This window comes from Bombina bombina, chromosome 7 (genome assembly GCF_027579735.1).
Source record: "Bombina bombina isolate aBomBom1 chromosome 7, aBomBom1.pri, whole genome shotgun sequence".
Classification (NCBI taxonomy): Eukaryota; Metazoa; Chordata; class Amphibia; order Anura; family Bombinatoridae; genus Bombina; species Bombina bombina.
In genome coordinates this window covers 180,986,943-181,012,887 of record NC_069505.1, presented here as the reverse complement: position 1 = coordinate 181,012,887, position 25,945 = coordinate 180,986,943, and the positions used below count along the sequence as shown (strand labels likewise).

General features: G+C 42.1%; 1 protein-coding gene across 1 annotated transcript in view; it reads right to left on the bottom strand.

Annotated features, from left to right (window-relative positions):
- Window positions 1–25,945, bottom strand: part of VWCE (von Willebrand factor C and EGF domains) — a 282,410-nt gene that overhangs the window by 120,061 nt on the left and 136,404 nt on the right. The window contains exons 15-16 of the mRNA XM_053720451.1: window positions 24,662–24,749; window positions 4,190–4,275 (exon numbers count right to left, since the gene is read on the bottom strand). Coding sequence (XP_053576426.1) covers window positions 4,190–4,275; window positions 24,662–24,749 — 174 coding nt within the window. The remainder of the gene's footprint in view (window positions 1–4,189; window positions 4,276–24,661; window positions 24,750–25,945) is intronic.

Sequence of the window (25,945 nt, the reverse complement as noted above, 5' to 3'; positions counted from 1 at the left end):
GGTCAGACCTGGGCATCACTAATATAACAGATTTGTATGAGGCTCAATTAATTTCTTATCAGGCTTTTCTTCAGAAATACAATCCGCCTTTACTTTTACACTTTGAGTTTTGGAGACTACGGAGTTTTCTTAGATTGTGGGGTTTTGACAAGGACCCGCTGCAATCTAAAACCAAATGGGAGATGAAATGGGACTCAAAACTCCCATATAAAAAATTGCTTTTGACCTCTTATCAGGATATATTACACCCTCCACTTTTCCACAAGTCTTTGCCGATAAAACAATGGGAATCTTCCCTAGGGGTAATACTAATACATGAACCATTAGCATGGCAATTGGAAATTCGGCTAACTAAAAAAGCAGCCCATTGCATCACTCTTTATGAATTATTTCTCAAAGTACTGCTGCAGTGGCACATGACACCGGTCCGTCTATTCAAAATTTCACATACCAATTCTCCCAAGTGTTGGCGAGGGTATGATGCACTGGGTACTCCAGCCCATATCTGGTGAACTTGTCCGATCATTGTACCCTTATGGCAGACAGCAGTTCAATACTGTAATTCAAAGGGCATCCAAATACCACTCTCTCCTAGTATAGGTCTATTTCATATTCTTCCTACAAATCTGAACCTTTCACCAAAATTGTTTTGCATCTACTTATTTTTGGCGATTAAACTATCCATTTCCAAAATGTGGCTTCAGTCGACCTCTCCGCTCTGGGAACAAGTTGTAGACACTTTGCGATATATTAAATCAATGGAAGCCTATGTCTCTCACATACATGGTTCTGAAAACCTCCATACCTTGGTCTGGGACTACAGCCCTGAGTAGCTTCCCTTTAGCTGTTATCACACTCAATTTCAGGCTAATTATGGTATTGTGCCACGGAAGTAGTTCTTATGCCACCACAACCTATAATGAACTATACAGTGATATCCCCCACTCCTTCTGCTTTGTTCTCTAACAGGGAGAAGGGAGTGAGAGAAGAAACCCCTTTTCTTTTGTTTGTTTGTTTGTTTTTCCCCTCCCCTCTTCCTCCTCTCTCTTTTTCTTTCCCCTCCTTTTTTCCTCTTTCTCTCCACTCAGTGTACTTTCTTTTTCTTATTTTCACTCAGAGATACCTTGTAAATTGAAGATCTTCAGATATTGAACTACATACCGAGTGTATTATTATTTGTTAATTAGTGCTTGTTCATTGCAAGTTCATTTTTTGCAATATTTTCATCCATATATTCGTTTTATGCTCATTATTTGTCATAACTGCATGTTATTACTGGACATAGGTATTGTCTTCCTGTTTATAACAAAGGACATTGGATCTTGATGGGCCGTGTGAGGTTCAGATCTCTATTGCTGCGTAATATGGACTACTTTGAGGTCACCTCAAAATTATAAAAGTTTTTCTTTTGGATGTTGTTATTGTTCACATGGCTATGATGTGTAATATATGCCATTATGTCTGTATTGCATATGTCTTAATAAAAATTATTATTAAAAAAAAAAAAAACTTGCAAGAGATAGGACAAAATGTACAAACACATACAGGAGGAATTGAAGGCCCTAGTCCCGTGGGTACTTACAATCTAGAAGAGTAGGAGGTTGAAAAACAGGAGGTGAGGACTGCAAGATTGAGAAAAGATATTAATGCAGAGTTAAATGAGAGAAATGTTAGGTAAGTGAAATTAATTTATTATTAAATTGGGTGGTAGGCTTCCCTGAACAGAAAAGTCTTCAGGGAGCATTTAAAGGAAGAACGATTAGGGCAAAGTCTGACAGCACGAGGGAGAGTGTTCCAGAGGGTAGGTGCTGCACAACAGAAGTCCTGCAGTCTAGCATGAGAGGAGGTGATAGTCGCGGGTGCAAGGAGAAGGTCATTGTTGGATCTTAGTGGGCGGGCTGGAGTATACTTGTTTATTAGAGAGGATAGGTAGAGGGGAGCGGCGTTGGTGAGAGCTTTGTATGTAAGGGTGAGAATTATGAATTTAATTCTGCTGTGAATGGGGAGCCAATGAAGGGACTGGCAGAGAGGTGTTTATATGTGTATATACAGTATGTCTGTAATTAGATATATCTACATATAAATACATAAAGATATATGTACACTCGTGTAAACAAACAAGGCCTGAAGAAACAGCTAGTTAGCTTAGAAAGGTGTTGCATGTTTTTTTAGTGTACTTTATTTTATTAAACACTCTTTTTTAGTAGTACTTGCCTTTTACTACTTTTAGTCTATTACATTTTATTTTATTTTATTTTTGATCCTTTTGTATTTGGAGTCCATAACTACTTCACTACAATCAGCATTGATCCCGTACCATGGGAGACCTAACAGGATTAGTCAGCTGGAGACTGAAAAGCCCAGCCTGCGTTGATTGCACTACTTCACAGTTAGGGATGGGCGAATGTGTTTATATTCAAATTTGAATGTTAGAACAAATGTTATTGTAGAAATTAGATTTACATAATCGAATGTTGATAAGAATGAATGTTCTTAAAAATTCTATAATCGAATGCTATTTACAGTTTTCGAATGTCAATTTCGAATTCATAATAATTAGATCGAATGTCCTTCGAAAATTTTGAATGCAACATTTGATTTAGCAAATACTAATCAGAAGTTCAATAATTCATATGGTATTGAATTTAGTAAATTGATACATAATAGATACAAGTATATAAATTAGAATTTATTTAATTTGAATATTGCGTAATTCAAATATTACATTTAAAGGGATAGCATAGGCAAAATTAAACTTTCATTATTCAGATAGAACAGCAGTTTTAAGCAACTTTCTAATTTACTCCTATTATCAATTTTTCTTCATTCTCTTAGTATCTTTATTTTAAAAAGCTGGAATGTAATCTTTTTCGTTCAGCTCCTGTGTAGCGCTTGCTGATTGATTTCTAAATGTAGCCATTCAATGAGCAAGCGCTACCCAGGTGCTGAACCAGAAATGGGCCCGCTCCTATGCTTACTTTCCAGCTTTTTAAAATAAAGACATCAAGAGAACAAAGAAAATAGGATAATAGGAATAAATTAGAAAGTGTCTTAAAATTGCATGCTCTATCTGAATCATGAAAGTTTATTTTTGACTAGACTATCCCGTTAAAGAAAACCTTAGAAATACTATTACAAATATATAAATTCAATTTTTTTTTTTTATTTGAATATGGCATACTTCATTTAAAGAAAGTATTAGAAATAATATTACATTAAACAAATGTTAGAAGGTTGTACAAACATTCGAAATTCGAAACAAACGAACGCATGTGTTAAAATTCCTATTCACAGTGCAATCTTTCTTCTTATGAGTATCTATTTGGTAATTTATTATTTCCTTGAAAACCATGATTTCATGAGGCACTTCGTTGTTTAATTTATATATATATAAAAACATACAACATACATCTTTAGACATATATATTTCTGTATCTCTATGTTAAAGGGACACTGTACCCAAATTTTTTCTTTCGTGATTCAGAGCATGCAATTTTAAGCAACTTTCTAATTTACTCCTATTATCAAATTTTCTTCATTCTCTTGGTATCTTTATTTGAAATGCAAGAATGTATGTTTAGATGCCGGCCCATTTTTTGTGAACAACCTGGGTTGTCCTTGCTGATTGGTGGATAAATTCATCCACCAATAAAAAAGTCCTGTCCAGAGTTCTGAACAAAAAAAAAAAGCTTAGATGCCTTCTTTTTCAAATAAAGATAGCAAGAGAACAAAGAAAAATTGATAATAGGAGTAAATTAGAAAGTTGCTTAAAATTGCATGCTCTATCTGAATCACTAAAGAAAAAAATTGGGTTCAGTGTCCCTTTAAGCCCTTTGCAGCCATTTTTCTAACACCCGAGACCTCATATCTTTGAGCCCTTATAACTTTTTGTGCAATAATTTTGTAATCATTTTCATTAGATAGTGTTATGATGAGTGTAACTGTACTGTTATACGTATTTTTAATGTGTTTTGTGACACTTTTTTGTTTTGCGAAACTGTTAACCAGAGTTCTGAGGACTCTCTAGCCCAACGCGTGGTAACTTCAATTATGCTCAAGCGATCGCGTTTACTTTCTACTTTTAATACGAGTGAAAAACCCGTTAAACCCCTTTTTGCTAGCGCGTAACCGAGTTCCACTCATAATCTGGCCCTTAATTATTTTACAGTGATAAAGTCAAGGTGTAAACCTGGCACAAACAGGAAGTGCATCCATTTTCATCCCTACTAAACTTGGCTCCATGAGGATAGATCTGCCCTTGGAATTCGCACCCATCTGTAAAACAAATAAATAAAAAATAAATAAATAGATACAAAAAAATTCTTCACATAATGGCAAAAAAACAAAACATGAAAAGATAGCGTGTAATAGATCTTTCTAATTTGATTTTTCTAAAAAATTCCCATGTTTGGACGATTTGACACTTCATATTTGCCAATGTCTTTAACAGTGTTTATAACTAACATGCGGCTAGATTACGAGTTTTGCAGTAACAGGGGTGTGGTGCTAACTTGCAGTTTATTCTCACCGCTTACTTACCTGCAGCGCTGGTATTACGGGTTTTTATCAACCCAGCGTTAACAGGCAAGAAGTGAGCGTAGAGCAAAATTGAGCTCCACACTGCACTCCAATACCAGCGCTGCTAAAGTCAGCAGTGAGCTGGTTGTACGTGCTCGTGCACGATTTCCCCATAGACATCAATGGGGAGAGCCGGCTGAGAAAAAGTCTAACACCTGCCAAAAAGCAGCGTAAAACTCAGTAACGCAGCCCCATTGATTCCTATGGGGAAACACATTTTATGTTTACACCTAACACCCTAACATGAACCCTGAGTCTAAGCACCCCTAATATTACACTTATTAACCCCTAATCTGCCGCCCCCAACATCGACAACACCTACATTATACTTATTAACCCCTAATCTGCTGCCGCCAACATCGCCGACACCTACATAATGTTATTAACCCCTAATCTCCCATCCCCTATGTCGCCACAACCTACCTACACTTATTAACCCCTCATCTGCCGCCCCCAAAGTCGCCGACACCTACATTATATTTATTAACCCCTAATCTGCCGCCCCTAACATTCTCCACCACCTACCTACATTTATTAACCCCTAATCTGCCGTCCCCAACATCGCCCGCCACTATTCTAAATGTATTAACCCCTAAACCTAAATCTAACCCTAACCCTAACAACCCCTAAGTTAAATATAATTAAAATAAATCTAAATAAAATTCCTATCATTACCTAAATAATTCCTATTTAAAACTAAATACCTATAAAATAAACCCTACGCTAGCTACAATATAACTAATAGTTACATTGTATCTAGCTTAGGGTTTATTTTTATTTTACAGGCAAGTTTGTATTTATTTTAACTAGGTAGAATAGTTACTAAATAGTTATTAACTATTTACTAACTACCTAGCTAAAATAAATACAAATTGATCTGTAAAATAAACCTAACCTAAGTTACACTAACACCTAACACTACACTACAATTAAATAACTTACCTAAATTAAATACAATTAAATAAATTAAATACAATTAGCTGAATTACAAGTCTTCACCCAGACGGCATCTTCTATCTTCATCCTTCCGACGCAGAGCGGCTCCATCTTCAAGACATCCGGCGCGGAGCATCTTCTTGCTGAATGAAGGTACCTTTAAATGACGTCATCCAAGATGGCATCCGTTAGATTCCGATTGGCTGATAGAATTCTATCAGCAAATCAGAATTAAGGTTAAAAAATCCTATTGGCTGATGCAATCAGCCAATAGGATTGAACTCACATTATATTGGCTGTTCCAATCAGCCAATAGAATGCAAGCTCAATCCTATTGGCTGATTGGATCCGCCAAAAGGATTTTTTCAACCTTAGTTCCGATTGGCTGATAGAATTCTATCAGCCAATCGAAATGTAAGGGACGCCATCTTGGATGACGTCATTTAAAGGTACCTTCATTCAGCAAGAAGACGTCTATTGAAGAGGATGCTCCGCGCTGGATGTCTGTTCCAATCAGCCAATAGAATGCAAGCTCAATCCTATTGGCTGATTGGATCAGCCAATAGGATTTTTTCAACCATAATTCCAATTGGCTGATAGAATTCTATCAGCCAATCGAAATCTAAGGGACGCCATCTTGGATGACGTCATTTAAAGGTACCTTCATTCAGCAAGAAGACGTCGATTGAAGAGGATGCTCCTCGCCGGATGTCTTGAAGATGGAGCCGCTCCGCATCGGAAGGATGAAGATAGAAGATACCATCTGTGTCAGGGTGCCAGGAATCAGACTGAGACGAGAAGTGCAAAAATAATCACACCTTTATAAATAGCAAAAAATTATAAAATGTCCACAAGTCAAATAACAAGCCAGGAGTCAAAACCAGAGCTGGTAGTCAGACGAGCCGAGTCAGGAGCCAAAGCGAATAGTCAGACGAGCCAGATTCAGGAACAAGGAGAACAGCAGAGTCAGGAACAAGCCAGGGATCAGGAACCAGGAAGGACGTCAGGCAGCCAGGTAATACACAGGAACTCTCACAAACAGGTCTGAGACAACGCAAAGGCAAAGCATACTGAACAGAGGCCCTTTAAATAATAAATGATGACATCACAATTCTGAGGCTGCATCCTGTCTCACATGGATGATGCACAACAGTCTGGCCATAAAAGGAAGTGCAGGAAGTGAGCAGCATCCCCCACAATGCACCAAGTCAGGAAGAGAGTTGAGTAAAATGGCTGCCAGCAGCACATGGCAAACACAACAGGGAAAAACCCTGACAGTCTGGAGGTCCACTTCTGCCCGTCTGGAGGACCACTTCTGCCGGCTTCGTTGAGGACATCATGCCACTTGGATGAAGACTTACTCCCGGTAAGTGGATCTTCGGGGGCTAGTGTTAGGATTTTTTAAGGGTGTATTGGGTGGGTTTTATTTTTAGGTTTGGGCAGCAATAGAGCTAAATGCCCTTTTAAGGGCAATGCCCATCCAAATGCCCTTTTCAGGGCAATGGGGAGCTTAGTTTTTTTTTTTAGTTAGGGTTTTATTTGGGGGGTTGGTTGTGTGGGTGGTGGGTTTTACTGTTGGGGGGTTGTTTGTATTTCTTTTTCAGGTAAAAGAGCTGATTTCTTTGGGGCAATGCCCCGCAAAAGGCCCTTTTAAGGGCTATTGGTAGTTTAGTTTAGGCTAGGGTTTTTTTTATTTTGGGGGGGCTTTTTTTATTTTGATAGGGCTCTTAGATTAGGTGTAATTAGTTTAAATATCTTGTAATTTGTTTTTCATTTTCTGTAATTTAGTGGGGGGTTTTTTAATTTAGCTAATTGTATTTAATTTATTTAATTGTATTTAATTTAGGTAAGTTATTTAATTGTAATGTAGTGTTAGGTGTTAGTGTAACTTAGGTTAAGTTTTATTTTACAGGTAAATTTGTATTTATTTTAGCTAGGTAGTTATTAAATAGTTAATAACTATTTAGAAACTATTCTACCTAGTTAAAATAAATACAAACTTGCCAGTAAAATAAAAATAAACCCTAAGCTAGCTACAATGTAACTATTATTTATATTGTAGCTAGCTTAGGGTTTATTTTATAGGTAAGTATTTAGTTTTAAATAGGAATAATTTAGGTAATGATAGTAATTTTATTTAGATTAATTTAAATTATATTTAAGTTAGGGGGTGTTAGGGTTAGGGTTAGACTTAGGTTTAAAGGGTTAATAAATTTAGAATAGTGGCGGCTACGTTGGGGACGGCAGATTAGAGGTTAATAAGTATAATGTAGGTGGCGGCGATGTTAGGGGCGGCAGATTAGGGGTTAATAATATTTAACTAGTGTTTGCGAGGCGGGAGTGCGGCGGTTTAGGGGTTAATATGTTTATTATAGTGGTGGCAATGTCCGGAGCGGCAGATTTGGGGTTAATAATTTTATTTTAGTGTTTGCGATGCGGGAGGGCCTCGGTTTAGGGGTTAATAGGTAGTTTATGGGTGTTAGTGTATGAGCTTTATGCTACAGCTTTGTAGCGTAAAACTCATAACTACTGGCTTTAAAATACGTTAGGAATCTTGGCGGTAGAGGGTGTACCGCTCACTTTTTGGCCTCCCAGGACAAAACTCGTAATACCGGCGCTATGGAAGTCCCATAGAAAAAAACCTTTACGAAATTTATGTAAGTTGATTTGCGTTAAGGCCAAAAAAGTGTGCGGTGCCCCTAAACCTGCAAGACTCGTAAATACCAGCGGGCGTAAAAAAGCAGCGTTAGGACCTGTTAACACTGCTTTTTTACCTTAACGCAAAACTCGTAATCTAGCCAATGACATTTTGAAGTCACACATTATGGGCTAGATTAAAAATGGAGCCCTAAATGATTGCGCTCCCGCAAACGACAAATTTGCCCGTTTGTGGGAACACGATAAGTAACCAGCCATTACAAGTGCACTCCGAAAATTAAGATTAGCTCTCTGGTTAATTTTCTAAAGGTGCCCCAAATGCCCTCAAAATAGAGGGCATTATAGTCTTTTTATAGAAAAAAAACTAGGATTTTTTTAATAAAAGAAAAACTGCACTAGGCAGTTTTGGGGCTTTAAAGTTGGCAGGAGTGGGGTGAAAAGTGCCTTTACATTGCAGTCTATGGGGACTGTGTGTTTTCAGTAAATATATATGTATATAATTTTATATATATGTTTTAAAATGTGTATATATACATATTAAAAAAAGTAGAAAGATTTTAGGAGGGCGCTGCAAATTGAGCTTAAGATATCTTAAATTAATCATAGGGTGAAACGCGTGTTTAACCTCAGTCAATTGTTTTTAGGATGTTTTAATGGGAGACGTCCCTTTCTCATATATTTTATCGATTTGCACTGTATGATAAATACATCATTTTATTGTTAAAAGGTGAAGTTTCTTCTTCCACAAAATTTGATTACATTAAGGTCTGTAAACAATCTTATTTTTCTGCCTTTAAGTATCCCTTAATTTAAGATATCTTAAGCTCAATTTGCAGCGCCCTCCTAAAATCTTTCTACTTTTTGTATTTCACATCTAAACACACTTAGAGGAAGGTGTGTTTTCTAGTAGGGTGTGATATCAATATTTGGGCTAGCGCAATACTATACACTCATTTTTCATACACTATATATAGATATTAACACATAAATATATATCTATATATTCATATACATTTAAAAATATGCTGCTCATCACTTTGCTGCTTGCCCCCTTCGCTGCGTGAGGTTCTGATGATGTCTGTCTCAGCATCAGAACGAGACTCCCATAGGAGCCTATGAAAGTGCGCTCTCGTGAGCGCAATGCTTCCTAGCAATGTGAATGCTAGCTTGTGTTTGCATTGCGATTAACTTGTAATACCAGCGCACATTATCATGCACTGGTATCACTGGTATTACAAAGTGGAGGGCTAATATCGCTTTTAGCACTCCACTTGTAATCTAGCCCTAACAAAGGTAAAAAAAAAAAAAGGTCAGTTTAGGAAAGTTTAATTTTTATGCCGACGACACTCAAATCTACACCTCTACTCTAGACCTATCTCCTTCCTTGCTAACCCGTGTCACTAACTGTCTTTCTCACATCGCTTCATGGATGTTCTCTCACTACCTTAAGCTAAATCTCTCCAAAACTGAGCTCCTTATTTTCCCCCCTTCTTCTTAAATCTCCACCCCCTCATCTCTCTATAACTGTTGACAACTCCAACATTACCCTTACCCCGCATGCACGATGTCTTGGGGTCACACTTGACTCTTTCCTTACACAAGAGACAACTAAGATTTTAATCCACTCTCTCATCCTTTCCCGCCTTGACTACTTCAACTTCGTCCTCTCTGGTCTGCCTAGCTGCCGTCTAGCTCCTTTACAATCCACAATAAATGCCTCTGCCAGGCTCATCTTCCTTACACGTCACTCTTCATCTGCTGCACATCTCTGCCAATCCCTTCACTGGCTTCCTCTTGCCGCCAGGATTAAACACAAAATTCTGACTCTGACATACAAAGCCCTCAACTGCACTGCCCCCTATATCTCAGAACTTGTCTCCAGATACTCTCCCTCCCGTCCACTTCGCTCTGCTCACAACCTCCTCCTCTCCTCCTCTCTTGTTACCTCCTCACATTCCCGTTTACAGGTCTTCTCCAGACTGGCTCCCATCTTGTGGACATCTCTGCCTGGCTCCACAAGACTCTCCCCTAGTTTTGAAAGCTTCAAGCACTCCCTAAAGACTCTTCTGTTTAGGGATGCATACAACCTACACTAACCTTTCCTAATAACAGTTCCTCTCCTCCATTGCTATCTGCCTTGAACCTCCTTAGAATGTAAGCCTAAAAGTTCAACTGTTTGCAGATCACCTTCACAAGAGCTGACTACAACAGTGCGACTCTAGGCAGGGCACTCCACCCAATTGTTTTGTGAATGGAATTGTCTAAAGGGAGATAGTAAAATATATTTTTGTTAACAAAATAAATGGGGGGAAAAAAAAACAAAAATAACAAAATATCCTATATACATACATATGTCTGTGTATATATATTCAGTATATATTTGCCGGAAAGATAGCTCAGCATGCTAAGGCACTGTGACTGAGCTCTGTAGCAACCCAAGGGTTGCAGGTTCAATCCCCGGCGAGGTCCACTCAACCTTTCATCCTTCTGAGGTCGATAAAATGAGCAGCGCCTTGAGACCCTTATGGGTGATTAGCCGTGTATTACAAGTACCCAATACCTATATGTGTGTGTGCGTATGTACTATATATGTGTGTGTATATATATTCAGTATCTAATTGCGTATGTACTGTATATATACACACATATATTATATATACATGCATACAAAATTATTCTGAAATTTAGTCTTTCATTAAAGAGACATGAAACCCCAAATTTATTTTTCATGATTCAAAATGAGCATATATTTTAAAACAACTTTCCAAGTTACTTCTAGTATCAATTGTGCTTCATTCTCTTAGTATGCTTTGTTGAAGGAGGAACAATGCACTACTGGGAGCTAGCTGAGCACATTGAGTGAGCCAATGACAAGAGGAACATAAATGCAGCCACCAATCAGCAGCTAGCTCCCAGTAGCACATTGCTAATCCTGGGCCTACCTGGGTATGCTTTTCAATAAAGGATACCAAGAGAATGAGAAAATTAGTTAAAAGAAGTAATTTGGAAAGGTGTATAAAATTGCATGCTGATCCTGAAATATTAAGGAAAAATTTGGGGTTTCATGTTGCTTTAATATTTGTTAAAAATTAAATATTAAAAATTACCCTTTTTCCACACCAGAAAGACACAATCTGCACCGTCATGATCAGTTTTTATAGAGCAGCGGGCACCAGCAGTGGTCTATGGACCACTGGTGGTCCACGAGAGGATGTGGTGGTCCTTGACACCATCAAGCAGGAATTAATCTTCTCTGATGGTGTCACCCCGTTGCGCCGCAACTCCCTACAGTGCCTGGCTGGACATCAGTAAAAACGGACAGAGGAGGAGTTAAATTACAATCTCCCTAAGCACGTTGTGTAGTACGGCGCAACTTGCGTTGCTAGATTGTATTTTTAACTCCTCCCGTCCGGCGCGCTGCTCAGAGGAAGATGCTTCCATTCTAAAACCAGCAGAGGTTGGTATAGTATTGGCTTGAAATAGTGGAATTAAAGTATATAAAAAAGAAAATCTTAAAAAAAAATTCTCTCTTATATTTAATTTATTTTCTTCCCTTTACCTGTCTCTTTGTAGTAGTTTTCCTAATTCCTTCAGATGGACTTACATCCCTGTTTGTCTTCCTCCCCCCCTCCATCTTCTTTTTTTTAATTAAATATTAATTATTTTTCATTCTAATAATTGTATTCCACCTGAATTCTAGTAATTGCCATCCACCAGATCAGCCATATGCCACCAGTATTATAGTAATTGCCAGTAGCATCAGTTGTGGTTAGCTCACATCCATATTGAGAGCTTTCTGATATAAACTTAATTTATGACTCCAATGTCTGTCCATGATCATAAGTAGTTTTGAGTAATTCCTAACTGGGGAGGTCACTTGGAAGTCTTGTGGCCCTTTTAAACATAATTCTTTTTTTCCCACTTTCTGCCTCTCTGTTTCCAGCTCAAAAGTTGGCATTAACCCTTCATCCAATATTTTAAAGTATTCTCTCAGTTCTGTCATTCAAAAAATTATACTTAAAAATGTGTAAATATATACATAATGTAAACTTAGCTATGTTTATACTAGTTATGTACAGCATGTGTGTATATATATATATATATATATATATATATATATACACACATATATATACACATATACACACACACACATTATAGAGGTTAGTGGTCCACGGGATTCAAAATTGTGAGTTTAGTGGTCCCTGAGGTCTGAAAGGTTGGCGACCCCTGTTATAGAGGACCAAACAGTCTCAACATTACATTTAATGTGCTTGTGTCTACATATTGGACTTGTGATCACAAAGACCTGTTCCAGTTTACAAGTTTAATAATATAGGCGAAAATACTTTGAAATGTCATGACTTGGACTTAGCCTCAATCAAAAAATTGATTGTGATTGCTGGCCCCATAGTAACAATAGAGCTTTTAGTGAAGATCTAAAAACATGTTTACGGGTGCAGGAAAGCGTAAAAAAGGGCTATTGTAATCACGTCTAATCGAAAAGTGGTCTTTTCATCTAGAAAAGTACCAGATAATTCCTTAGCCAATGAATTGTGATCAAGGCCATTTATTATAAAATATGAAATTGATGTACAATTAATATTTAGGGACTGGATTTTATCATAATTTAATTTATTTCAATTGTTTATTTTAGTTGTAACATTATTGTAAACGTAAATTATTTAATCATATATTGCATAATACTTTTAAAATATTTATTCTGAATGAATTATACGCTGTCGGCATTTATCATTGCACAAGCAGTACACCAGAACTGCTTGTGCAATACCACCCCCTGCAGATTCGCGGCCAATCGGCCGCTAGCAGGGGGTTTCAATCAACCCAATCGTATTCGATCGGGTTGATTTCTGTCAGCCACCTCAGAGCAGGCGGACAAGTTATGGAGCAGCGGTATTTAGACCGCTGGTTCATAACTTCTGTTTCCTGCGAGCCTGAAGGAACTTGATAATTCGGCCCCTAGGAGTGCAATGGTAAATGCGGGCACCATATTGCTGCTCGCTAGACAGGATGCTGGGTGGACAAGGGTGAAGATGTAAGCCCCTGTTTTCCCAATCTTTCTTAAATGTGGCCATAGTGTGTGTGCCTCATTACATACACAGTGAAACAAGCAGCCATTTAATATGTTCAAATATTAAAGCATGAGGTTTTTTTTTACTGAAAAAAATGTAAAATCCATCTGAAACTAAGAGAAAATTCATATTTGTGCAGAACTGATAATTAAATAACTATTACTCGGGGGGCGGAGTCGACTGCCAACATGGACGGTCGCACATAGTTGCAGCTCCGTTAAAAGTTTAGCTGAGGAACTAGAAAACAGCATGTAAAATTTTAATTTCAGACTCAGCAAGAAGATACCTCTCCATAAGTACCTCTGCTGCAGATATTAAGAAGATTTAAGGGGTGAAGGCGGATCAGAGCCACTACAGCAAGAAGCTCTAGCATGGAACATGCTGAGGGCCTAGTGTAAAAGAAAATGGATCTGGCGATCACTCTCCATACCCACGGATATGTGAGAAACCCAGGAGTAGGAGAGATATTATCAGCAATACAAAAAAAACCATTTCACTGAGCTCCCTAGTAGTTTCATCCATTATCGGCACTTGCGCTAGGCTGCAGCAGAGCTAAAAATAACGGCGCGAAAAGGGCAAACAATGAAGCGGTATCTGTCCACAGATTAGTGGGTTATTAAGGTCTCCAATATATCTCTTGATAATATTACCGGCTAAACACAAAAGTTGGTGCACCATCCGGGTTGGAGCAGCGATAGTGCTGCTGAAATGCTGTGACTGTGCAACATTCTGTCAGCTTGAGCAGATAACGGGAGCTGTTGTACAGAGCGGGAGCTTGGAGGGACCAACAAGATGGCGGAACTAATCGCTAGCAAGCGAAGCAGTAAGAGGCAGTCAGAGGATCAGGGTTTTGCTATTGAATCTGAACGCACGCTGAACCATATGACTACCACAGCAGAGACAAGTATGGATGAACAGCAAATTACTGTTCCACTCTGCTAACAAATTCTTTCCCTGGTTATGGCTGCACTCGGACATACAGCTCAAGCATGGACTACACAGATAATAGAGATTGTCATGCAGGCTACTGCGCTTTATCTGTGGGGGACTTACAGAGATCTCAACAGTACCCAGAACGCAATGACCCCTGACATTATAGTCCTCACATCGCAACCAAACTCCAGACACTTGCTAGAGCATAGTGAGAAACAACTAGCTGTGATGTGTTGGGGCCCATGTTTTTACTCTTCTCTGACAGTCTAACAACGTGTTTCATTTTCCCTGAGCAACAGTCCATATTGTCTCATGGTGATTACCGGAGTCAGTTAAACAGCAGCTTAATTCTATACACATATGGCTTTCTGGCCATATCAATTAGGTGCGATATATGTTCTAGGGGTTATAACTTTACAAATAATGTGTAGGTATGTATATGTGTGTATATATATGTGTATGTACATATGTGTGTGTATATATATATATGCCTGCTCAGGTGCCATTAAGTACCAAGTTAAGTGTCCTAAAAGCATTACTTCACTAAATGTCTTTGGTTTATATTAAAGTACCGCTATGTCCACCTGGTTTAGCAGATGATTGTAGCATTTACTTTAAGGTGTAATAATGCTATTGGAGTTGAGTTATTGTTTATTGCCACATTGATTCAGTAGCCTGTTACTACCTTTCTTAGGCAGAGAGGCCAGTAATACTATTGTTATAACATTGCTCACTTTATTTGTGATTACCCATGCTAATTCTGGCTCCATGGTCAGCGGCCGAGACTGTGGAACGGAAAGAGACATCACGACCCTAGGCATGCAGCCACTTGCTCATTCTTAACTGTACACTCTGTTTAGCCGATGTATTACTAATACCCCAGGATCTTACCACTGCTATCACTTCCAATTTATAGCTAAAACCCCTAACTATGCACGCTATGGTAGTCCTCATCCAGTATATTATGATAATGTTTGCTACACTACTCTGATGTATATAGTAAGCTCATTATTTATATCTTTTTTCATTAGCTATTTGTTGTTTATATACACCACAATATTTTATCTTTGTTTTCACATGGTCCAAAACTGCTAGGTATCATGTGTGCTAGGTATCATGTGTGCTAGGAGTCATGTGTGCTAGGGGTCATGTGTGCTAGGTGTCATGTGTGCTAGGTGTCATGTGTGCTAGGGGTCATGTGTGCTAGGTATCATGTGTGCTAGGAGTCATGTGTGCTAGGGGTCATGTGTGCTAGGTGTCATGTGTGCTAGGTGTCATGTGTGCTAGGGGTCATGTGTGCTAGGTGTCATGTGTGCTAGGGGTCATGTGTGCTAGGTGTCATGTGTGCTAGGTGGCATGTGTGCTAGGGGTCATGTGTGCTAGGTGTCATGTGTGCTAGGTGTCATGTGTGCTAGGGGTCATGTGTGCTAGGTGTCATGTGTGCTAGGTGTCATGTGTGCTAGGGGTCATGTGTGCTAGGGGTCATGTGTGCTAGGGGTCATGTGTGCTAGGTGTCATGTGTGCTAGGGGTCATGTGTGCTAGTTGTCATGTGTGCTAGGTGTCATGTGTGCTAGGTGTCATGTGTGCTAGGTTCAATGTGTGCTAGGTTCAACGTGTGCTAGGTTCAACGTGTGCTAGGTGTCATGTGTGCTAGGTTCAACGTGTGCTAGGTACTGCGCGTGCTAGGCAAGGTGGATGCTGGGTACGGAGTGTGCCAGGTATAGCGTGAGCTAGGTACAGTAGGTGCTAGGTACAATGTGAGCTAGGTATAATGGGTGCTAGGTATGTGTGTTAGGCACAGTGTGTGCGAGGCATAGCGCGTGCTAGGTTCAATGTGTGCTAGGTACAGCATGTGCTAGGCAAGGGGGGTGCTGAGTACGGCGTGTGCTAGGTATAGCGTGAGCTAGGTACAGTGGGTGCTAGGTATCGTGTGCTAGGTATCATGTAGGTGTGCTAGGTATCATGTGTGCTAGGTATCATGTATGTGTGCTAAGCACCATGTGTGCTAGGTTCAACGTGTGCTAGGCAAAGTGGGTGCTAGGTACGGCGTGTGCTAGGTATAGCGTGAGCTAGGTATCGTAGGTGCTAGGTACAATGTGTGCTAGATATAATGGGTGCCAGGTATAATGTGTGTTAGGTACAGTAGGTGCGAGGCACAGCGCGTGCTAGGTTCAATGTGTGCTAGGTACCGCGTGTGCTAGGCAGGGCGGGTGCTGGGTGCGGCGTGTGATAAGTATTGAGTGAACTAGGTACAGTAGGTGCTAGGTACAATGTGTGTTAGGTATAATGGGTGCTAGGTATGTGTGTTAGGCACAGTGTGTGTGAGGCATAGCGTGTGCTAGGTTCAACGTGTGCTAGGTACCGCGTGTGCTAGGCAAGGGGGGTGCTGGGTATGGCGTGTGCTAGGTATAGCGTGAGCTAGGTACAGCGGGTGCTAGGTATCATGTGTGCTAGGTTTCATGTATGTGTGCTATGTATCATGTGGGCTAGGTGTCATGTGTGCTAAGTACCATGTGTGCTAGGTTCAACGTGTGTTAGGTACTGTGAGTGCTAAGCAAGGTGGGTGCTGGGTACGGCGTGTGCTAGGTATAGCGTGAGCTAGGTATCGTAGGTGCTAGGTACAATGTGTGCTAGATATAATTGGTGTCAGGTATAATGTGTGTTTGGCACAGTGTGTGTGAGACACCGCGTGTGCTAGGTACAATGTGTGCTAGGTTCAATGTGTGCTAGGTACCGTGTTACCTACATTTCAAGATGTTGACAAGACCTGCTCCTCATTCTATATGGATAAATCCGTTAATATATATCACAGCAACGCATTCTGACCTGCTCTTTGGAGCATTAAACTCAATTTATAAGTACCACCTCCTCCCCCCCATATTTAGAGCCCACACCAGGGTTCAATCTTGGGGAATTATTTTCTCCACAAATCTCTGCAATCTACTTATGATGCATCAAAGTTTCAACAGCTATTGCAGCCGGACCTGCGTGTCCGATCCTTATGTTTGTGTATGTTTGAACAGGGGTCCTGCATGTCCCCAAGTGTTACCTTTAATTTTGAAACCAAATAAAAGTTCATTTAAAAAAAATAAAAATAAATAACTATTACTCAGTGACTGATAGGAACAACATCAATAGTATGGAGACTGGCGAGATGGAAACTGATAACTGTGTTTGAGAACATGAAGACTGTCCCATCACACTGCACTGATTAGAATAAAGGTCACACAGTAATTGGTATCTGAAAGTGAGAACAACTTTGATTCAATTAGACTCTTCTAAACTATACTGCAAAAATTGTTGTTGTCTAATAAGTAAAATACTTTATTTTCTCTTTGTTTAGCCGTAGAAAGGACCCTGGCTTACAAACTAGCTGGGGGGGGGGGGGGGGGGGCTAGATATAAATGATCATACTGTAGCTCACAAAAATGTCATTGTTACAGAAGCATTAGTTATTTTGTTGTGAAGAGCTTATTTCCCAGCAGCAATGCCTGAACCAGCAAGCCAGCGCCTAAGAAGGGCTCCAAGAAAACCGTAACAAGTATCATTTCATAAAGAGTTAACTTTTTTCAGCTTTTAGAAACTATTGCCTAAATACACATTTGCTGGCTTCAGCTCTAAGTTTAGAGATAACCAATCCCATTGTCTAATCACCTCCGGAGCCAGACTGCTAATTGATAAGATGAACTTGTAAACTTGTTATCTTAAGTACTGTAATCCTATTGTGGCCTGTCAAAGGACAGTGCTCTCTATCTAAATGTGTGATGGGGGATTTTGTGCTTCCCCCCCTCTCCCCCTGGGAGTGCCCTGTGTGCATGTAACCTTAATAAAAAGCAGGCTGGGCATCCCAGTCCTGAGTTCTTGTTTGACCCTCAATCGCAGCGTTGACTCGTTTTTGTGGGCAGAAGGGTATCCTAGCTGTACTGCAGCTAAGGGAGATTATTCTATATTTGCGAGACTCATATAGAATACTATGGAAAGCAGCTTCTCCCCTCTTTAGCAATAGGGATCCAGGCTACTAAGCGGTCCATCTCTCAGCGAGACTAAGGGTAACCGTAACATTTGGCGGCAGCGGCGGGATTTTCCTGGATTTCCTAGGAGAGGTACAGAACGGATGGAGAGCGCTTACGAAAAATTGAAGCGTACAACCCTAAAGGATTTACTTGAAAGCAGAGGGGGGTACGCCAGCAACCGGCCGAGGAGAGAGCTGATCACAGAATTGACCGAACTGGATCAGAGCTTCACAATGGCGGAAACACCGACCACGATTAGTGACGAAAAAAACAGGATTGTTCGGGAAAGGCTCTCATTATACGGGCCGAACCCCTCCATGGAATTGGTACAGCAGTTGATGGCGGAGGCGGATGAGGATATACGAGAGACTCGAGCCCACGAACTCAACCTAGCGAATGCACACCGCAATGCTGAAGCCCCGCAGGTAATCATCCCTGTCGAAAATGCTGGGAGGCCCAAGATACCCTATGCGGCATTTCGACCCTTCCTAGAGAGCGAGACAGGGATTGATGAATATTTGTCGGACTTCGAAAGGCAATGTGCCCTGCACCAGATTCCCAACAGAGAGTGGCCCACGATATTGTCTGGGAAACTATCCGGGCGAGCCCTGGAAGCCTTTCGTACTCTGGGTGCTGAGGAAGTGACACAGTATGAGCTAGTTAAGGAGACACTGTTGCGACGGTACGCTGTAACTCCGGACACATATCGCCGACAGTTTCGGGGCATGAAAAAGAAGCCTAACGATACCCATATGGAATGGGCGCACCGAATGCGGAGAGCGGCAAATCACTGGCTGAGCGGAAGTAAAGCGGTGACTGGTGAGGAAATTTTACAATTGTTTCTCTTAGAACATTTTTATAATGGCATGGAACAGCAAGGGAAGGAATGGCTGCTAGACAGGCGGCCTTCTACCTTAGAAGAAGCAGCCAAATTGGCCGATGAACATTATGACTCCCGTCTTCACGAACCCATGAACTACCGAGCTCCAGCACGGGTCGAACCCAGAGAGGTTTACCGTGCACCCCCTCGTGCTGAATTTCGAGCCCCAGTGCCCACAGGGCCCGTCCGACACTCAGGACCACCCAATAACAGCTCTGAGCGTCCCAGACCGACTTGCCACCGATGCAAGCAACCAGGGCATTTCATGGCTAGCTGCCCCCTTAATACGCACCAGACACCCAGGAATTACAATTACCCCTCTGGGTCCTATCGTCCGGCCCGGGCCCTCTGTGTTAACCAAGAGGCCCCTATGGATGGATATGTGGGGCCGCTTCACGAGGCAGACCCTGTATATGCTGCCTCAGATAACCGCCAGCACCATCGGCAGAGGGTATGGCTCGAGGGGCGATCTACCGAGGGATTGCGAGACACAGGGGCTACTATCACGCTGGTACAGAGTCATTTGGTGCCAGAGCACAAGCGATCCGGACAGACTGTGGCCGTTAGAGTGGCGGGGGGGGATGTGTACAAAATTCCAACAGCTAAAGTGCATCTTGATTGGGGAGCGGGAAAGGGGGCTGTGAATGTGGGCCTAATGGATAATTTACCTGCCGAAGTACTACTGGGCAACGATTTGGGCCCCATGACTTCTGCCTATGCTCCAGTATGCAACAACGAGGCGGACCCAGTGACTACACGGGCCCAAGCCCGGACGGAGCGAGAGCTCTCACCAGTGCGGGAGACACAGGTAAGACCTACCCCGACCTTGCCTGACAGGTTAGGCCCCATACCCTGGGACACCCCAGATGCTTTCGAGGCAGAGTCTAAGACTGACCCGACCTTACAAAAGTACCGGGAACGAGCAGAGACCGGAGGGGGCAGGGCAGATAACGAAACATTCTTATGGGAAAAAGGGAAACTATACCGCTGGACAGAGAAAAGGGGACAGCGTAGGCGACAGCTGGTAGTGCCCCACAAATACCGTCAAGAAATCCTCAAAATAGGCCACGACATCCCCTTAGCAGGCCACCTAGCCGTAACCCGTACCCTACACCGCATTACTCACACGTTCTTTTGGCCAGGGGTGCACGCTGACGTTAGAACTTACTGTAACACCTGCGATGTGTGTCAACGAGTAGGAAGGCGAGGCGATCACCCTAAAGCCCATCTAGTAAATATGCCCATTGTAGAGGAACCCTTCAGCCGGGTTGCTATTGACCTAGTGGGACCACTGGCTACCCCTAGTCCCTCCGGTAAGCGCTACATTCTTACCGTAGTGGACTACGCTACCAGGTACCCAGAGGCTGTCGCCCTATCCAACATACAAGCGGATACGGTAGCGAATGCACTAGTACAGGTGTTCTCCCGGGTAGGATTTCCAAAAGAAATCCTATCCGACCGAGGCACCCAATTTACAGCTGAATTGACCCAACAACTCTGGCAGGTTTGCAAAATTAAGTCCCTCCTGAGCTCCCCATACCACCCCCAGACGAACGGGCTGTGTGAGAGGTTCAATGGGACCCTCAAGCAAATGCTCAAGACGTTCACTCAGGAATACCGAGACTGGGAACGCTTCCTGCCGCACCTCCTATTTGCTTATCGGGAGGTGCCCCAGGAAACGACAGGGTTCTCTCCCTTCGAGTTGCTCTACGGAAGAAAGGTACGGGGACCCCTCAACCTGATCCGGGAGCACTGGGAGGGAGAGATGGAGGCTGACGGTGTCCCCATTGTGCCATACGTGCTGGAACTCAGGGACCGAATGGAGCAATTAGCCAAATCCGTGCGGGCTAATCTCCAGTTGGCCCAGAGAAGACAGAAAGTATGGTACGATCGTGGGGCCCGAAAGAGAATCTTCACCATAGGACAAAAGGTGCTAGTACTTAAGCCAGTGAAGACAGACAAATTGCAGGCGTCCTGGCAGGGTCCCTACCAGATCGTAGAGAAAAGGGGAGACACCACTTATGTGATAGCTAGCTGCCATGACAACAATCTTAGAAAGACATTCCATGTAAACATGCTCAAGGAATATTTTGAGCGACCAGAGAACGTGACGGCCGTATGTTGTTCCCCTCAGGAAGACCCAGACAGTCTACCCATTCCAGACCTATTAGAAAAGAGTCTCCCCACCGGAATAGTGGCTCAGGTTCAGATAGGAGACCGACTTAGCCCCACTGAAAGGGAGCAGCTCAGCCAACTCCTCCAGTCCAAACACCTCACCTTCTCCCCGAAGCCAGGGTACACTACTTTAACCACCCACCAGGTAGATACTCCGGGACAAGCTCCCTTGCGCCAGGCTCCGTACCGAATCCCCGAAGCAGTTAGGACAGGAATGAAGAAGGAGATCGATGAGATGCTCCAGCTCAGGGTAATTGAGCCCTCCGATAGTCCCTGGGCCTCCCCAGTTGTCTTGGTGCCCAAGAAAGATGGGACCACCCGGTTCTGCATAGACTATCGGAGGCTCAATGAAAAAACCGTGACGGACGCTTACCCTATGCCCAGGGTAGACGAGCTACTCGATCGTATAGCCAGGGGAAATTACCTGACCACTATTGACCTCTGCAAAGGTTACTGGCAGATTCCCCTGGCCCCGGAGGCTATCCCCAAGTCGGCATTCGTCACCCCATTCGGCTTATATCAGTTTAGGGTAATGCCGTTTGGGATGAAGAATGCCCCAGCTACATTCCAGCGCTTGGTGGATAGGCTCCTGGATGGCTTCCAGAGTTTTGCTTGCGCCTACCTGGACGACATAGCGATCCACAGTGAGTCCTGGGAGGACCACTTAGCTCATGTAGGAATGGTTCTGGATCAGATCCGGGCTGCTGGCCTGACTCTGAAGCCAGAAAAATGTCACTTTGGGATGGCCGAGGTACAGTACCTGGGTCACCGGGTGGGGTGTGGAAAGCAGCGACCAGAGCCGGCCAAGATAGAAGCTGTCGCCAATTGGCCCACCCCCATCACTAAGACTCAGGTCCTAGCCTTCCTGGGCACGGCAGGGTACTATAGACGGTTCGTACCAGACTACAGCACACTTGCCAAACCCCTGACTGACTTGACCAAGAAGAACTTACCTCGACAGGTCCTGTGGTCTCCCCACTGTGAAACGGCTTTCCAGGCTCTCAAAAATGCTCTAATTAACGCTCCTGTCTTGGCGGCCCCAGCCCTTAACAAACGTTTTATCGTCCATACAGATGCTTCCATGTTTGGGCTGGGAGCCGTCCTCAGCCAAGTAGGCGAAGATGGAGGGGAGCATCCAGTTGCCTACATCAGCCGGAAGCTCCTGCCCCGCGAAGTCAGCTATGCAGCGGTCGAAAAGGAGTGTTTGGCTTTGGTGTGGGCATTAAAGAAATTGACTCCCTATTTATATGGGCAGGAGTTCACTCTGGTCACCGACCATAACCCGTTGGTGTGGCTGAACCGGGTCTCTGGAGATAACGGCAGGCTATTACGTTGGAGCTTATCGTTGCAACCCTTCAATTTCACCATTACTTACAGACCTGGGAAACAGAATGGCAACGCTGACGGGTTGTCCAGACAAACCGACCTCAGCCCCGCATAACCAGCGGTCTGGACAGCCTTAGTCTGCCCCGAAAAGGGGTCAGACCGTGTCTGCCAGAGTGTTCCACAGAAAGGGAGCACTGTTACAGAAGCATTAGTTATTTTGTTGTGAAGAGCTTATTTCCCAGCAGCAATGCCTGAACCAGCAAGCCAGCGCCTAAGAAGGGCTCCAAGAAAACCGTAACAAGTATCATTTCATAAAGAGTTAACTTTTTTCAGCTTTTAGAAACTATTGCCTAAATACACATTTGCTGGCTTCAGCTCTAAGTTTAGAGATAACCAATCCCATTGTCTAATCACCTCCGGAGCCAGACTGCTAATTGATAAGATGAACTTGTAAACTTGTTATCTTAAGTACTGTAATCCTATTGTGGCCTGTCAAAGGACAGTGCTCTCTATCTAAATGTGTGATGGGGGATTTTGTGCTTCCCCCCCTCTCCCCCTGGGAGTGCCCTGTGTGCATGTAACCTTAATAAAAAGCAGGCTGGGCATCCCAGTCCTGAGTTCTTGTTTGACCCTCAATCGCAGCGTTGACTCGTTTTTGTGGGCAGAAGGGTATCCTAGCTGTACTGCAGCTAAGGGAGATTATTCTATATTTGCGAGACTCATATAGAATACTATGGAAAGCAGCTTCTCCCCTCTTTAGCAATAGGGATCCAGGCTACTAAGCGGTCCATCTCTCAGCGAGACTAAGGGTAACCGTAACAGTCATGCCCCTGCTTTGTCTTACCCATGCTTGCCAATTTGGCACCAGTGACAACCCATGAACTTACAGGCACTAAGCACACATGTTTAGTTAATAATCATACGCACAGATTCAGAACCCAATTGACAGAACTAACTAGCATTGCAGGGGGAAGTTGGGATCTGTTCCATCACAAAGAAACTTAATAAATAGCTCCCCATACATGGTAGCATTGCCCTATAATTAAACCCTTTAGGGAACAAATATTACCACACATCACCACCAATAACTAAACCTATTAACCTCTAAACCGTCAGCCCTCCACATTGCCTTTTGTGGGGTATTGCCCCAAAGATATCAGCTCTTTTACCTGTAAAAAAAAAAAATACAAAGACCCCCCCCAACATTAAAACCCACCACCCAACCAACCCCCCCAAATGAAAACCCTAACTCTAAAAAAAAACCTAAGCTACTCATTGCCCTGAAAAGGGCATTTGGATGGGCATTGCCCTTAAATGGGCATTTAGCTCTTTTACAAGGGTTGCCAGTCCAGGGGGCATATTTATCAAGCTCCGTATGGAGCTTGAGGTTTCTTGTTTCTGACGACCACTTCTCCATAACTTGTCCGCATGCTCTGAGGCGATGGACAGAAATCAACCTGATCGAATACGATTGGGTTGATTGACACCCCATGCTTGGCCGCAAATCTGCAGGGGGCGGCATTGCACCAGCAGTTCACAAGAACTGCTGGTGTAATGATAAATGCCGACAGCGTATGCTGACGTCATTTATAGATGTGCAGAGATGTGCAGCGGACATGATACGCTACTTCGTATCATGTCCACTTGCACATTGATAAATATACCCCCAAATCTCAATTCCATAGAGCACCTGTGGACAGTGTGGAGAGATCTCAAAACAGCAGTTGGGAAAAGGAACCCTTCCAATCTGAGATACCTGGAGCAGTTGGCAAAAGAAGAGTGGTCCAAAATTCCAGTAGAGAGGTGTAAGAAACTCATTGATGGTTGCAAACGGTGCATTATCTGACAGAAATGCCAATATTTTTGGCCATGACTGTATGTATTTACTGAAATATGAGATTTCCCATATAGCTAAGGAGATCTGCATGAAAAATGTAATGAATACAGAGATGAAGAGGCTTTAAACAAAAGCTACATAGAATAACATAGGACTATGGGGCTAGAGACACTGTGAGTGAATCTATGTCAGGCAGATTGTATTGTTTTGACCTGTTGCAGCAAAACGTACCTGGACATCTCAAGCAGCAGTCTGATATGGATGGGTCAGAGCATGTGACAGGAGGACACGCAGGGGGAATACAGGTCACATTTCCAGACTAGATGGACAATAAACAGGAAAAACTTTAGATATTGTCACAGACATAATGCAATAAAACATTTGCACATACATACAATTAAATATAAGACTGGAAATAGCTGTCTATGCTAAAAAACCTTCCAAATGTATAACAATGCATGGTTTTCTTTTTTCTAATGAATTAATTTATTTTATGTAACATATTCTCTTTTAGTGAATAAACCAATTTATTTCTGTTGGAGTTTTCTGCAAACAAGTGATCATCATGCTGTACACATACATGCAATTCATGTCCGTTACAATGATAATAAATAATTCATTTTCTAAATCAGGCTATGATATCTATGTAATCTATTGATAACGCTATGGGCCAGATTACAAGTGGATCGCTATTTAACACTCGACGAGCATTAACTTAAATTGCGCGATCGCATTTACTTTAAACTTGTAATATGAGCCCCTTATCGCTCACATGAAAATGTTTGCACTCCACTTGTAATCTGACCCATATTTTTTATTGAAAAGAAAGTGTAATCAAGCTGAAATGAATTATAACATATCTCTGACTAGCTCTCATTCTGCCCACCATTTGCCACCTCACCCTTACTGTAGTGTAATGGCATATACAGCAGATATATATGTTGGGCCAGATTACAAGTGGAGTGCTAAATATTGCTTTCATAAAATGTTACAAGTTAAGGGGGTAAATAGCGCAGCAATGGCAGTATTTGTAAATATATATGTATATCAGCATATACAGTACATATATATTTACTGGGAACACACACTGCAACGTAAAGGCACTTTTCACCCCACTCCCACCAACTTTAGACCCCAAAGAAGAAATTTGTATTTTATTAATCATAAAAATGAAAAGTATTTTAATCATAGAAACTCTAAAGGTTTACTGACTTTTTTCAACCCATACAACGTCTCTTGCATATGTTTATTTGGTTCCTATTTAGTGACGTATTTGGTATTTGTACTGCCCAGCCACCCCCACCCCAAAAATTGTATCTATATTTACTAACAACAAAATACTAGGCATGCATGGAGGGGTCTTATACCCCATTAGAAACACTAATTTATAATAAAATGAATAGAAAAACATTTTTGAAGAACATTTAAGTGTGAAGGCATTATAACATAGAAATCCCTGCCCCCCTTTAAAGTCTGCTGCCCCTCCAAATCCTGCTGCTCTAGGCCCAGGTCTAG